This window comes from Bombina bombina, chromosome 6 (assembly GCF_027579735.1).
Source record: "Bombina bombina isolate aBomBom1 chromosome 6, aBomBom1.pri, whole genome shotgun sequence".
NCBI lineage: Eukaryota > Metazoa > Chordata > Amphibia > Anura > Bombinatoridae > Bombina > Bombina bombina.
The window spans coordinates 779,758,547-779,773,756 of record NC_069504.1 but is presented as its reverse complement, the minus strand read 5'-3'; the positions used below and the strand labels follow the sequence as shown (position 1 = coordinate 779,773,756).

Sequence of the window (15,210 nt, the reverse complement as noted above, 5' to 3'; positions counted from 1 at the left end):
CCATTGCCCCAAAAAAGGTAGTCTGCCCATATTGCCGATTTAAGAAGGAACACAAATAAAAAATACATATGTCAGGGTTCTTATACAAAACATTTCTTTAAACAGCCCTGACATATGTATTTTTCATATGTGTCCCTTTTTAAAGCGGCAATATGGTCACCCTACAAAAAGGGCATTTGTATGGGCATTGCCCTTAAAAGGGCATTCAGCTCTTTTTCGGCCCATGAAAAATAAAAAATGCTAACCTAAAAAAAAATAACACCCTAAAAAATAAAAATAAAAACCCATTACAAAAAAAATAAAACAAAATTATCCAAAATAATAAAAATTATTCCTATTCTAATACCCCGTTTAAAAAAAAAAAACCCACCCCAAAATAAAAAAACCCTAGTCTATAATAAACTACCAATTGCCCTTAAAGGGGCCTTTTGTAGAGAATTGCCCTAAAGTTAACAGCTCTTATGCTAAAAAAAATACAACAAACACCCCCTAAAAAAACCTAACTAAAAAAAAACTAATCTACCCATTGCCCTGAAAAGGGCATTTGTATGGGCATTGCCCCTAAAAAAAAACACCCCAGAAAAAATAAATTAAAAAAAATACCTAACACTAACCCCACTCATAGTTGCTGAACTGCGGTGAAAGATCTTCATCCCAGCGGCGAAGCATCTTCATCCAGGTAGCTCCATCTGTATCCATCGCGGAACCGGTATCTTCTATATTCATCCCAGCAGAGGCGGAATGGTCGCTGGATGTGTGGAGGTGGAGGTCCAGGTGGAGTTCCATTGGTCCGACAATGAGGTCCTCTTCATGTGATCGTCGGCCGCACGAGGATTCAATGCAAGGTACCCCTTTTATATTAGGGTACCGTTACATTCCTATTGGCTGTTTAAATCAGCCAATAGGAATGAGAGCTGCTAAAATCCTATTGGCTGTTTAAATCAGTCAATAGGATTTAATCAGCTCTCATTCCTAATGCAAGATAGAAAGGGAGACAGCACAGTCCTCGATTCAAGGTAGTATTTAATGGATACAGTACACAGCACGCTATAATAATACACTTATTAGATGAATAAAACAACAAGCCCCAAATCCCAGATCCTAGGATAACAGGAACAAGTCTGTGTCTGGCCCATCAGCATCCGTACTCAGAAACAGCCTGACAATTCAGTTTGGCCCAGACGAGAATCTGTAGGAGAGTGTTTGGACTAACGTCAGCTGGATCACATGTGCCGTAAGCCGGGAGCTTCAAACTGAATTGTCAGGCTGACGGACCAGACACGGACTTGTTCATGTTATCCTAGGATCTGTGATTTGGGGCTTGTTGTTTTATTCGTCTAGTAAGTGTATTATTACTAGCGTGTTGTGTACTGTATCCAATAAATACTACCTTGAATCGAGGACTGCGCTATCTCCCTTTCTATCTTGCAGTTATCCGGTTATCTGTCTGTGGAGGAGGAACCCACGGATCTGTGTACAGCCGCAATCATTTGGCTCGATTCAGCCGTTATTTCTGCTCTGGAAGGTTTCTATCCATCTCCAAGAAACACGCTGTATGTTATTTAGTGCTGCTCATTTTTTTGTACTTGTATCTCATTCCTATTGGCTGATTTAAATTTTTCAGCCAATAGGAATGCAACGGTATCCCAACATAAAAAGGGTACCTTGTATTGAATCCTCAGTGTGCGGCAGACGATTGCATGAAGAGGACCTCCACGTCGGACCGATGGACCTCTGTCTGGACCTCCGCCTCCGCGCATCCACCAACCGCTCCGCTGGGATGAATATAGAAGATGCCGGTCCCTCGATGGATACAGATGAAGCCGCCTGGATGAAGATGCTTCGCCGCTGGGATGAAGATCTTTTGCTAGACTTCAGCAACTGTGAGTACTGATTTTGGGGTTAGTGTTAGCTTTTTTTCGGCCATTAAAATATAAAAGCCCTAATCTAAAAAAAAAAAAATATCTGAGGTTTATGTAGTGTTTCAGTTAGTGACTACATGTCGGTGAACTGCGGTTTAGGGGTTAATAGGTTTAGTTAGTGTTGGCGATGTTTGGGAATGGCAGTTTAGGGGTTAATAGGTTTAGTTAGTGTCGGCGATGTCGGGGAACTGTGGTTTAGGGGTTAATAGGTTTAGCTAGTGTTGGCGATGTCGGGGAACTGCGGTTTAGGGGTTAATAGGTTTAGTTAGTGTTGGCGATGTCTGGAAACAGCAGTTTCAGGGTTAATAGCTTTATTTAGTTGGAGTCAACGATGTCGGGGAACGGCGGTTTAGGGGTTAATAGTTTTATTTAGTGACTTAGTTAGTGTCGGATTAGAACAATATAAAATTCTGAATATGAATAATGGATCAGAAAATTTGAAAACTGATTTATTCTTTTTCGGAATTTTTCAGGATTTTAGTTATGGTGTTGATTCAGAAATTCTGATGCATTCGAAAACGAAATTCGGCGGAAACAAACGCAAATATCTACAAAATATCTGATAAAAACTTTAACGTATATTCTGGGAAAGTTTATGACATTCCTGTGCCTGCTTTTTTTGTACAGCACATATGAATTTTAGACTGCTATCTGTGCTGAACCAAATATGGTTGTATGCACTGATCAGCTAAATCTACCCCCCACATTTATTTTCTGTACTGAACAATGCCCTTTGGTTTTTGGATCTGTGCATCCTTCCCCTGACAGACACTGGCATTGTACTTTCATCATGCATTGTGGACAGCATGTACACGTCTTTTTTTTGTCAGTGTACCAAAGAGCCAGCACTTCAAGTTGTGCCTCCACAATATTTGTCGTATGTGAGTTTCTGGGGGAAACCTGTATGATTTTTGCACACTGTGCCCCAAGCTAGGGTTTAAAACATTTTTAAATCTTTGCTGGTATAGTAATTGTCCATCAAATAACACCTGGGCCACCAGGTGGATCACGATAGTTATCTTTCTCTTCATGAATGCAAAATTCCCAAGTATAAACTGTAGTGCATTCATACAATTTATAAAATTTGATTCTATAGCATGAATGCTTAGATAGAACGTATTGCTTAAAAAGCAATATTCCCTTAAAATTCATGAGGGATTTATTAACACAGATGTTCTGGTCAGAGATATAATTTTCAGAAAACTTTTCAGACAGGTGTTTGATCAGGGGCCTTACCTCGTATAGGCTGTCATGCAAGGGGTCATTTCTAAGGGGGCACTAGATATTATCAATAAAATGTATAAACCGCAGCAGCTGTTTATATCTATCCCTCTTCATAATCTCTTGGAAAAAGAGTGGTAGCCAGGATTGAGTGCTGGTGTCCGTAGGAACGTATGCTGTTTTTTTTCCACTATACCCATTACCAAGGTCAGTGTCAAAAACATTTTAATTTCAGTTAGGTCAGTGAGGTGACAAGTGGATTTGCTGACAGATACTGGCTGGCACATACATTTGTTTGAGTAGCTATGTTCTTAAACATGTCAGTGAGAAAACGGTTAAAATAATTTATTGGCTTGAACCTGAAATGTTGGTTGTGATGACAGGAGTAAATAGTGGTATTTCAAGGGCTGTTAAGTTTGGGGTACCCAATTTTCATTTGAGAATTTTGGACGATTATAAGCAGTCTCACTTAGGGGCTCTATATATGATGCTGTTAGAGTGTCATTATCAGATAAAGCAAAGGTATCACTCTCTGAATCCCACGCGAAAATGGTGCTTCTGCGGTATAGTATGATACCATGATGCAAAAGGGGAAACAAAAATATTATTATTTTTTTACTACTACCTAACATTACCTCCCTCAACCCACCCACAATTCCCATTTCCATCCAACAAAATGAATCCTGCACACCACCTAAAAAAATCTAAAGAGCACTGAAAAGTTTTTTTTTAGTAAACTAACAGACAGAACACTGATCAGACTGATTACAGGCAAATGGGTAGATTTAAAAAGTCCCGGGTAAACATGATTCACTGTAGCGTATCATGTCCACCCGACATTGCTAAATGCATACGCTGTCGGCATTTAACATTGCACAAGCATTTCTTGTGAAATGCTTGTGCAATGTTGACCCCTGCACATTGGCCGCTAACAGAGGTGTCAATTGTCCCTAAAAGGTGGCGGACAAGTTAAGAAGCAGCGGTCTTACGGCAGGCATAGAAAGCAGCATCCGCTGCTTGTTAAATCTACCCCATTGGCCAGTGATCAGAAACAGCAGGAAAGGTTAAAAATTAATAAAAATAAGAAAATGGTCCAAATTGTAACTAAAAAATTAAATCACACCCCAGAAGTACTGATCAACAATAATACCGTGATCAGCACTGAAAGGGTTATTTTATTTTTTTATATGAAAACTGTAAAGAACTGTGGGATTCTTTAGGATTCTTTAGGAGAGGAAACAGAGACAGTGCTGACAGCCAATGATTGCACTCATTGGCTGTCACATTGTATCAGTGACTCATTGTCACTGTATTTAAGCACTGATTCGATTCTGGGGGACTGTCTGAGTTTCGTTGGATCAGGGGCTCATTTTCTCACAGAGGGGGACCTGGGCATCGCACAAGCTAGGAAGTTCCATTCCGACCTGATAGCGTTAAAGCCCAGCACTTTTAGGACAGCATGGAACATTTAGATCTGGGATATAATTTAATTACACAAAAAAAAAAATATCAAACCTAATGAGTAATCTACAAACCCTTAGTAGACCACCTGATTCCATCTTCTCCTTAAAAACTGGATGTCTTAGATCATATTGAGTAAGAAATTCAAATAAATCTATAGCAGGAAAAAACTCATAATTTTCAACATTTTCCCGTGGAATAGATCAACTAACATCAAACATATTGCCAAATATTAGCAAAAAATATTCTACGTTATAATTTTAAAGAAATGTATATTGGATCAAAGCCTCTGTCTTATACTTATTCTAACCTAAATATCACCTTCAATATTTTTTATTTATTTCTTTTACTCTCATTTTTTTTCCCCACAGGAGACATTCCATTATCTTGTTCGTGTGGAAAGGGCTGTGGCTCATGGACTATTATTAATGGTAACACCTGTAACTGTCAGTGTGCTAAAATGGACTGGACCACAGCTAACTGCTGTAGAATTGAATTCTAATTGATGGGGATAATTTTCTATATCTTTTTTTTATTTCATGCTCTAAAAAATAAATATAAATAATAAAAAGTATTGTAATATTTTGTTTTTGTGTATAACTGTGTCTTCTATAGAGCTAATATGTGATTTTATTGACTGGGTCCTGAGGTATCTCAGCAGTGCCTCCATCTGCAACCCCATTTATCCCTGCTCTCTGAGGTGGACAGGAGAGAGCGGTAGTTATATTAGTTTCTGATACTAACAAGAATCTATAGTCTCCACTATGACATGGAGATCAGGACAACTTGTTCTGATCCAATGCCTCCACTAAGTATAACTGAGCAGATAGGTAACCACAAGTTAATATCCACTCCCAGATAAGTAAGATAATAATAAAAAAAAATACTGTATACTGTTTTAAAAAAAAATTAAATAAACAGCAATGAATCTAGAATTCTTGACTATTTAGGGCTAGATTAAAATTAGAGCGCAAAATTGCACTTTCGCGAGCGCAATATTTGTGCTTCAATTGTAATACCAGCGCACGCAAATGTGTACTAGTATTATAAGTACATTGCATGGAAGCTTTGCGCATATTCCATAGGCTCCAATGGGAACCTCGTTCTCATGCTGATAGTCAAGTCAGAGAACCTAGCACAGCGAAGGGGGTAAGTCGCTCAGTGATGGGCAGCAAAGTTTAAATATATATCTATATGAATCTATTCATATATATTTATGTGTTTATATCAGTATAAACACATATTAAAATGTAAATATATATGTATATAAGCATATACATATATATTTATAGTAATAACAAAGTCCCCATAGACTCTTTTCAGTGCCGTTTTTTTCTAACACCCCACATCCGCACACTTTAACCCCTTAAAACTGCTTTGTGCAGTTATACTTCAAGAAATAAAAATACTTATTATATTTATTAAGAAAATGGAACAAAACTTTATTTTTGAGGGGATTTTTAAAATTAACCAGAGGTCTGAACTCAGGTTAATTTTCAGAGAGTAAATTGTTACTGCAAGCTTACGGTAGCATTAACCAGCCACTTATTATGGCTGGTTATCTAATGTTCGCCCACGTTTTTTTATTCGCTTGTGTCCGGGCGCACGTTAAATTAGCTCTCCACTTGTAATCTAGCCTTTAATTGGTGATGTAGACCCTGCTGCTAGAATGTTGGGAGTTTGTGGAGAACAGAATTTCTGCACAACAAGTATACACTTATAGCACTCAAAAGTCTGTAAGAATAAATCACCCTTGGGTGATACTTTAAATCATAGATATGTCAAAATAATGGTTATTTTGGGTAAGATAGATAGAAAAAACTGAATTTAAAAATTAACTTTTATTAATCAATGTTAAAAGTATTCTCATACACACACAACACACAATTAAAACTACGTATAGAGGGAATGGACTAAGCGTGCCCTTATAATCATAAAACGTAATACTTGTCATAGTCATATATTCATGGAAATAGGTTCAATGTATTAACTGGCTTGTAAATAATAGCCAGAAAAATTAAATGTAATACAGGAAATATATGACTAGACTTATAACTGGTGTAGACTCTTAATTAGTAAAGGACTGGGGTGAGCAAACACATTGCCCACGTTGGATAAGGTACTTGCGAATCAAGACACAAGCGGAAGCACATCGATACTTGCTGTGTTAGAAATTGTGCATGGAGGGCTGTGTGTTCAAAAATTCTGAGTGTAAAAAGCTGGCTAATAGTGATGTGTGTTAAACCAAAACGTTAATATCAGACTAAAGGTGTCTGTTTATTAGGTAAATACTACAACGTTTGAAGCCAGTTAATAGGTGTACAAATGTGTCAAGAGCAGAATCGTCTCAAGTGGAACTTGTTACAGTGTATTTGTAACAGTGGATAAGCTAAATATAGCTACAATATCTCCACATTATACATTCATTTATTGGTATTCGTGGTGTTACTGTTATACACTTGCTCTTCATTAAATGTTATTATGAGAACAGTTCACAGATTTCGTAACTAAATGAAACAATATTACCCTTAGTTGAATACACCAGTGATATGCTGCTTATATTTGAGCAACTATATTTGAACGATGATTAATAAATTTAAATTTGTGTAATAAACCACTATTCATAAAGGGGGTAACAAACTCATAAGAGGTCTTTAGTAACACATTAGAATTGCAAAATGTTTAAGCAAAAGCTATCGTATGCTTGTGTGAGTAGGGGTTAACTTGATAGAACTTCTAATATATAGCATATACTAATGGTTGCCAAGATTAATGGTGTTTAATATAACCATGAGAAATAATACAACCACACTTCAGTTATAGTTTTTAGGTTTTATTAGTTAACTCCCACAGGTTAATTTGCTGTGGTATTGCTCAGTATAAGAGCCGTATGTCAACTAGCAGTTATATGACATAAGTAAGCGGTTTCTTAAACGAATCTTATACACAGTTTGTTCAGTATGAGAGCCGTGTGTCAGCTGGCAGCTGTAAGAAATAATTAAGCAGTTTAACAACTGACTTCATGCACAGTTTGCTGTAATATTGCTCAGTATAAGAGCCGTATGTCATCTAGCAGCTATATGACATAAGTGAGCGGTTTAATAGTCGAATCTATACACAGTTTGTTCAGTATGGAAGCCGTAGGTCAGCTGGCAGCTGTGAGAAATAATTGAGCAGTTTATCAACCGACTCCACGCACAGTTTGTTCAAGGCAGCAACATACAACCTAGGTCTGTGTTGTGTTGCTAGGCTTGAAGCTGGCTGTGGATTAAGTAGTAGCATACAGATTATGTCAGACAGCTGAGCGCTTGTGAAAGGTTGATGCCGAAAGTGAATAACACGGATAGTATAAGCGATGCTATACCCCAGAGCTGTTAGCGTAAATAAGTTAAAGAGTTACTGAAAGGGACACGCTGGTCGTTCACTACTATACGAATCCTAAAACACCAACCAACCAAACCAATGCCCTAACATGTTTCGCCGCTTATCGGCTTTATCAAAGGGTGCGCGCGCGGCGCGCGAAACTGGATTTAAATAGCCTAGATGTCTTATCGTGCAACCCCCTGAATGACGTCGTGAATTACTGCTGAAGGAAGTACTGGGTCCTAAGCAGCATTATATTCTAATAGCTGTTATCATGGTGATAAAGATGTATAGCTTATGCGGGTGCAGGCTAACTGATATGTTAATAGTGCATAAGACACTAAAAGTCTAAATTTGGGACAAACAATGTGACAGATATTAAATTAGGTCATAGATGAAAAAAGGAAAAGGGAGATTTTGTCATGGTAATCGTATTATTGTGTGTATTACAAATACTGTGATACAAGTGAATCATTAATCTAAATTATATTAGAGTGGTAGTATACCCATTAACATTGAAATAATAAATATATAAAGGATGTGTGGTGTTCTATTCTATGTGTGAAAAATGTTTTAGAATAAGATATTATTAAGACTAATTGTGAATACCATAATTCAAAAAATGGTCATTACGTGCCAATACTTGATAATCAATATTTCAGTGAAGGAAACAGGGAGTGTTAAACGTAAGTGAGGAACAAAAGAAAATGGTTTTCACAATTGATAATACTAAGTGAAAGGTGTCACTGGTAAATTATTTAAGTCCCATAGTTGTTCAATATATTGTAATGCAAAGTCAACAGTTATACACTAAAACGTGTTCATTCCTGCGTTAAAAGGTACAGCATCAATAGAGATAACAGTGAAGGATATAATAAAAGGTATATAATAGAAAAACCTAAGGGGGTTGTAAGGATAAGGCTCTAAATTATCTGAGTTTAAAGGAATGCAACAAAGTTGTTATTTTTGTTTAATCCAAATGGATGAATGGAATTCAATAAATAAATCCATCTACTCTCTGCTTTCAAAAGGGCTTGTTCCACATTGCCCCCACAAATTCCTAATTCTGCTTTCTGTATGCCCCAACATTGGAGGTCAGACTGTCTAGATTTATGTTTTTGCAAAAAGTGTCTGGCAACTGAGGTAATAGTTTTTCCAGCTTTTGTGTCATTAGCAGCATTTTTGATGTTTCTTAGGTGTTCTTGCAGTCTGATTCGTATTTTTCTGGTCGTCATACCAACGTAAAATTTCGGACATTTACATTGAAGGACATAAATAACTCCCTCTGTGGTACAGTTTATATGGGCTCTAATCTGGTGGATTTTCCCAAATCGATCTTCAATTTGATTGGTCTTTTTCATAAAGCAGTTATTTATGTCCTTCAATGTAAATGTCCGAAATTTTACGTTGGTATGACGACCAGAAAAATACGAATCAGACTGCAAGAACACCTAAGAAACATTAAAAATGCTGCTAATGACACCAAAGCTGGAAAAACTATTACCTCAGTTGCCAGACACTTTTTGCAAAAACATAAATCTAGACAGTCTGACCTCCAATGTTGGGGCATACAGAAAGCAGAATTAGGAATTTGTGGGGGCAATGTGGAACAAGCCCTTTTGAAAGCAGAGAGTAGATGGATTTATTTATTGAATTCCATTCATCCATTTGGATTAAACGAAAATAACAACTTCGTTGCATTCCTTTAAACTCAGATAATTTAGTGCCTTATCCTTACAACCCCCTTAGGTTTTTCTATTATATACCTTTTATTATATCCTTCACTGTTATCTCTATTGATGCTGTACCTTTTAACGCAGGAATGAACACGTTTTAGTGTATAACTGTTGACTTTGCATTACAATATATTGAACAACTATGGGACTTAAATAATTTACCAGTGACACCTTTCACTTAGTATTATCAATTGTGAAAACCATTTTCTTTTGTTCCTCACTTACGTTTAACACTCCCTGTTTCCTTCACTGAAATATTGATTATCACATATTGGCACATAATGACCATTTTTTTAATTATGGTATTCACAATTAGTCTTAATAATATCTTATTCTAAAACATTTTTCACACATAGAATAGAACACCACACATCCTTTATATATTTATTATTTCAATGTTAATGGGTATACTACCACTCTAATATAATTTAGATTAATGATTCACTTGTATCACAGTATTTGTAATACACACAATAATACGATTACCATGAAAAAATCTCCCTTTTCCTTTTTTCATCTATGACCTAATTTAATATCTGTCACATTGTTTGTCCCAAATTTAGACTTTTAGTGTCTTATGCACTATTAACATATCAGTTAGCCTGCACCCGCATAAGCTATACATCTTTATCACCATGATAACAGCTATTAGAATATAATGCTGCTTAGGACCCAGTACTTCCTTCAGCAGTAATTCACGATGTCATTCAGGGGGTTGCACGATAAGACATCTAGGCTATTTAAATCCAGTTTTGCGCGCCGCGCGCGCACCCTTTGATAAAGCCAATAAGCGGCGAAACATATTAGGGCATTGGTGAGGAGCCCAGTGAGCTCCTGTGTTTTAGGATTCGTATAGTAGGGAACGACCAGCGTGTCCCTTTCAGTAACTCTTTAACTTATTTACGCTAACAGCTCTGGGGTATAGCATCACTTATACTAGCCGTGTTATTCACTTTCGGCATCAACCTTTCACAAGCGCTCAGCTGTCTGACATAATCTGTATGCTACTACTTAATCCACAGCCAGCTTCAAGCCTAGCAACACAACACAGACCTAGGTTGTATGTTGCTGCCTTGATCAAACTGTACATGGAGTCAGTTGATAAACTGCTCAATTATTTCTCACAGCTGCCAGCTGACCTACGGCTTCCATACTGAACAAACTGTGTATAGATTCGACTATTAAACCGCTCACTTATGTAATATAGCTGCTAGATGACATACGGCTCTTATACTAAGCAATATTACAGCAAACTGTGCATGAAGTCGGTTGTTAAACTGCTTAATTATTTCTTACAGCTGCCAGCTGACACACGGCTCTCATACTGAACAAACTGTGTATAAGATTCGTTTAAGAAACCGCTTACTTATGTCATATAACTGCTAGTTGACATACGGCTCTTATACTGAGCAATACCACAGCAAATTAACCTGTGAGAGTTAACTAATAAAACCTAAAAACTATAACTGAAGTGTGGTTGTATTATTTCTCATGGTTATATTAAACACCATTAATCTTGGCAACCATTAGTATATGCTATATATTAGAAGTTCTATCAAGTTAACCCCTACTCACACAAGCATACGATAGCTTTTGCTTAAACATTCTGCAATTCTAATGTGTTACTAAAGACCTCTTATGAGTTTGTTACCCCCTTTATGAATAGTGGTTTATTACACAAATTTAAATTTATTAATCATCGTTCAAATATAGTTGCTCAAATATAAGCAGCATATCACTGGTGTATTCAACTAAGGGTAATATTGTTTCATTTAGTTACGAAATCTGTGAACTGTTCTCATAATAACATTTAATGAAGAGCAAGTGTATAACAGTAACACCACGAATACCAATAAATGAATGTATAATGTGGAGATATTGTAGCTATATTTATCTTATCCACTGTTACAAATACACTGTAACAAGTTCCACTTGAGACGATTCTGCTCTTGACATATTTGTACACCTATTAACTGGCTTCAAACGTTGTAGTATTTACCTAATAAACAGACACCTTTAGTCTGATATTAACGTTTTGGTTTAACACACATCACTATTAGCCAGCTTTTTACACTCAGAATTTTTGAACACACAGCCCTCCATGCACAATTTCTAACACAGCGAGTATCGATGTGCTTCCGCTTGTGTCTTGATTCGCAAGTACCTTATCCAACGTGGGCAATGTGTTTGCTCACCCCAGTCCTTTACTAATTAAGAGTCTACACCAGTTATAAGTCTAGTCATATATTTCCTGTATTACATTTAATTTTTCTGGCTATTATTTACAAGCCAGTTAATACATTGAACCTATTTCCATGAATATATGACTATGACAAGTATTACGCTAAATTTATAGCGTTTTATGATTATAAGGGCACGTTTAGTCCATTCCCTCTATACGTAGTTTTAATTGTGTGTTGTGTGTGTATGAGAATACTTTTAACATTGATTAATAAAAGTTAATTTTTAAATTCAGTTTTTTCTATCTATCTTACCCAAAATAACCATTATTTTGACATATCTATGATTTAAAGTATCACCCAAGGGTGATTTATTCTTACAGACTTTTGAGTGCTATAAGTGTATACTTGTTGTGCAGAAATTCTGTTCTCCACAAACTCCCAAGTTTGTAATTTCTAATATACACAGCACCTAATCCGTAACTTTGGTTAAATAATACCTAAGTATTCTATTATTGGATAAAAGTCTACATTTACTTAATAAGTAGTGCCATTGGAATCTCTTTTTTTTGTACCTGCTGCTAGAATGGCCTGCTACAAGCAGCTTCTTAAAAGGACATAAAACATTTGCAGCATTTATTTTGGTCATACATATTTATTTTTACATGAACTGCACAGCGTGATAAAACACAAACTACGTCAAAATATGTGCATTTTATTAAGTTTATTATCTATTTGTTATTTTTTTTATTTATAAGCAGGATTCATAGCAAAAATAACCAAATCTCGCAGTATATCTGTAAAAAGATGAAAATATAACATTAACATCTCTATGTAAAAAATTAAGATATATCTCACTGTAAAGAGACAGTAAGTATCCAATCCGCATGCTTTTCCCAGGTCTTACAAAGGAGGGTGCATCTGGCATGTGTAGACACAGTAACCTTACTTCTCATCTTAGATTAAAGACGTTTACTATAAAATCTTGTGAGATTATGGAGAAATTCCATAAGATTACAGTTAAGTAAAGTTTTACCTCAGTATCGATGATGCTGATAGGCTGCTTTTGTTTTTTTAACCATACAGATGACAGTAAAAAGAGAGGCTGACAGAGCACTTACACTTGTGAGCTGAAGTGATTTTTAGGTAAAATATCTTCCTTTTTTACATAGAGATGGTCATGTGATATTTTCTAGTCAGATTTTTACAGATATGCTGCATCACTTTAAAATTATTTAGTATATGGGTAACATGTAGGGTGCGGAAGCAATAACTGTCCATGGAATTTACGAAATCTGTAATTTCCACTACTCCATGAAGGAGAAGTTGGGCTTTTTACTTAAAAAAAGAAATATATTCAGAAATAACCCTGATATGTGGTAAGGAAATGGTGTCTCAGTGAAGAAGCATAGTTTTCTGGTGAACTAGAATTTCAATATGAAATATGGCCAATAAATTAAAGCAAGCGTTCCATTAAACAGGCACCAGACCACCACATGTGTAGAAAATCACCATTAGCAGAATAACTCCAACAAAAAGGGGCAAAACTGTTGTCAAATTGGTGTTTTTTAGCTGGAGTCACATACCACTAAGATAAAAATTTATAATACATTTTTCCTATAATACATTTGGCTTTTTTATTAATCAAGATAGTTTTTTGCCACTCTAAAAGTGGGAGATTAATCTGTATAATATGTTCCCAGGCCAGAAATGGACCAGATGTCTTGTGAGGTTGAGCACCTTCCACAAAGCTTAAACATAAAGGTCTGCGCAATGGGCCACCTTCACGTCATTTGTGCACCCAATGGGGACAAGGGAGATTAACATTAAAGTCAAAGCTCTACTGAATCAGGAGGCTTTTAAACCTTAAAAAATCAAATTGTAAAATTCTATGATAGGAAGTAGCAAGACAGAGTTCAGGGAAAATCTTAAGTCTATCATCATTTAAGAGGTCAGCTATAAATGAGATTCCAATCTCTTTCAACAACATGGGATGAGAACTGACTAATCCATATAGAAGGCCATATCATGAGTGTATTGTCAAAGGGTGAGGGGCAACAAGAGGTTAGTAAGGAAAACAATCCCATAGGATTAATATGTTGGATAGTTTAAGTTCTGATGTTACGTTTGACATTGAGGTGGAATCCAGGGAAGGCCAGTGAGGGCGATCTAAGAGGGTAATGATGCTTGTTCAATTTCCTGCCAATGGCTATATTTTTGTTTGTCTTCCTATCGCAAACTAAGGGTCAGCATGGCAGCTTTCATAATATCGGAGGATGCAAGGCCACACCCCCTAAGTAATGAGGGTACGGTAAATTTTATGTGACACATGTGGGCCCTTTCCCCTCCATATATACTCAGTCATAAGGCTCTGGAACTGTAATAAGAATTGTTTGTGAATTTTAAGAGGTAGGCAGCAAAACAAATAAGTTAGTTCTCGTGATCTTGCCTAAACAGGAAATTGAGGTAAAATACCATTTGTTATGTAGTAGTCTTAACTCACAAAGTATCATTAGAAATCTAAATCCCTCAATGTTTTGAGAATGGGTAGACCATTTAAAGGGATAGGCATCTGTAAGTTGATCTCTATATGGCTTGGGATAACCCGAAATGAACACCTCTGTCTTATTATATTTTAGTTTATACAAAGAGATTACACCATAATTTATGAGGGTCTGGAATAAATGGGGAAGAGTGTTTACAAGATTAGAGGTAAAGATAGTTATAATGTCTGCAAAAAGTGCAATTGTTTGAGTAGTACTAGGGGAATATCAGAAATGATAGAGTTCTGATGCATGCATTCATCTAAAGAGCCAATTACTAATTGAATACCAAAAGGTGAAAGGGGGTACCCTTGTTTTGTGCCACTGGTCATTTCAAAGGGAGGGGAACAAGAACCTAAGCCCCTAACCGGTGCTTATGGGGCAGTATACAATTCCACAATAGTGGTGAACCATTGTGTAGGGAACCCAAAAACTTGAAGGGTTCCACATAAAATCCCACGTCACACGGTCAAACGCTTTCTCAGCATCTACAGCGACTCCCAAGAAGGGCTGACTAATTATTGAATATTCTAAGAATATATTCAGGAGTCTCCAAGTGTTATCTGGACTTAAACTGTGGAGTGCGAAGCAAATATGATCAGCGAGTAAGAGAGATGAGTTAAGGGTCTGGTTAGAATTTTTGCGCATATTTTAATGTGTATATTGATCAAAGATATAGGTCAATAGCTTTCAAATACCTTTGCCTGGTTTGGAGATTGTGACTATGGAGGCTTCTAGATAATCTCTAGAGAATCATCCGGAAACACTGGCATTCTGGAAAACT

General features: G+C 36.5%; 1 protein-coding gene across 1 annotated transcript in view; it reads left to right on the top strand.

Annotated features, from left to right (window-relative positions):
- The window catches only part of LOC128664608 (keratin, type II cytoskeletal 2 epidermal-like), a 52,812-nt gene extending 47,624 nt beyond the window's left edge, over positions 1-5,188 (top strand). Inside the window, exon 4 of the mRNA XM_053719424.1 lies at positions 4,976-5,188. Coding sequence (XP_053575399.1) covers positions 4,976-5,106 — 131 coding nt within the window. The 3' untranslated portion in view covers positions 5,107-5,188. The remainder of the gene's footprint in view (positions 1-4,975) is intronic.
- Positions 5,189-15,210: the final 10,022 nt, after the last annotated feature.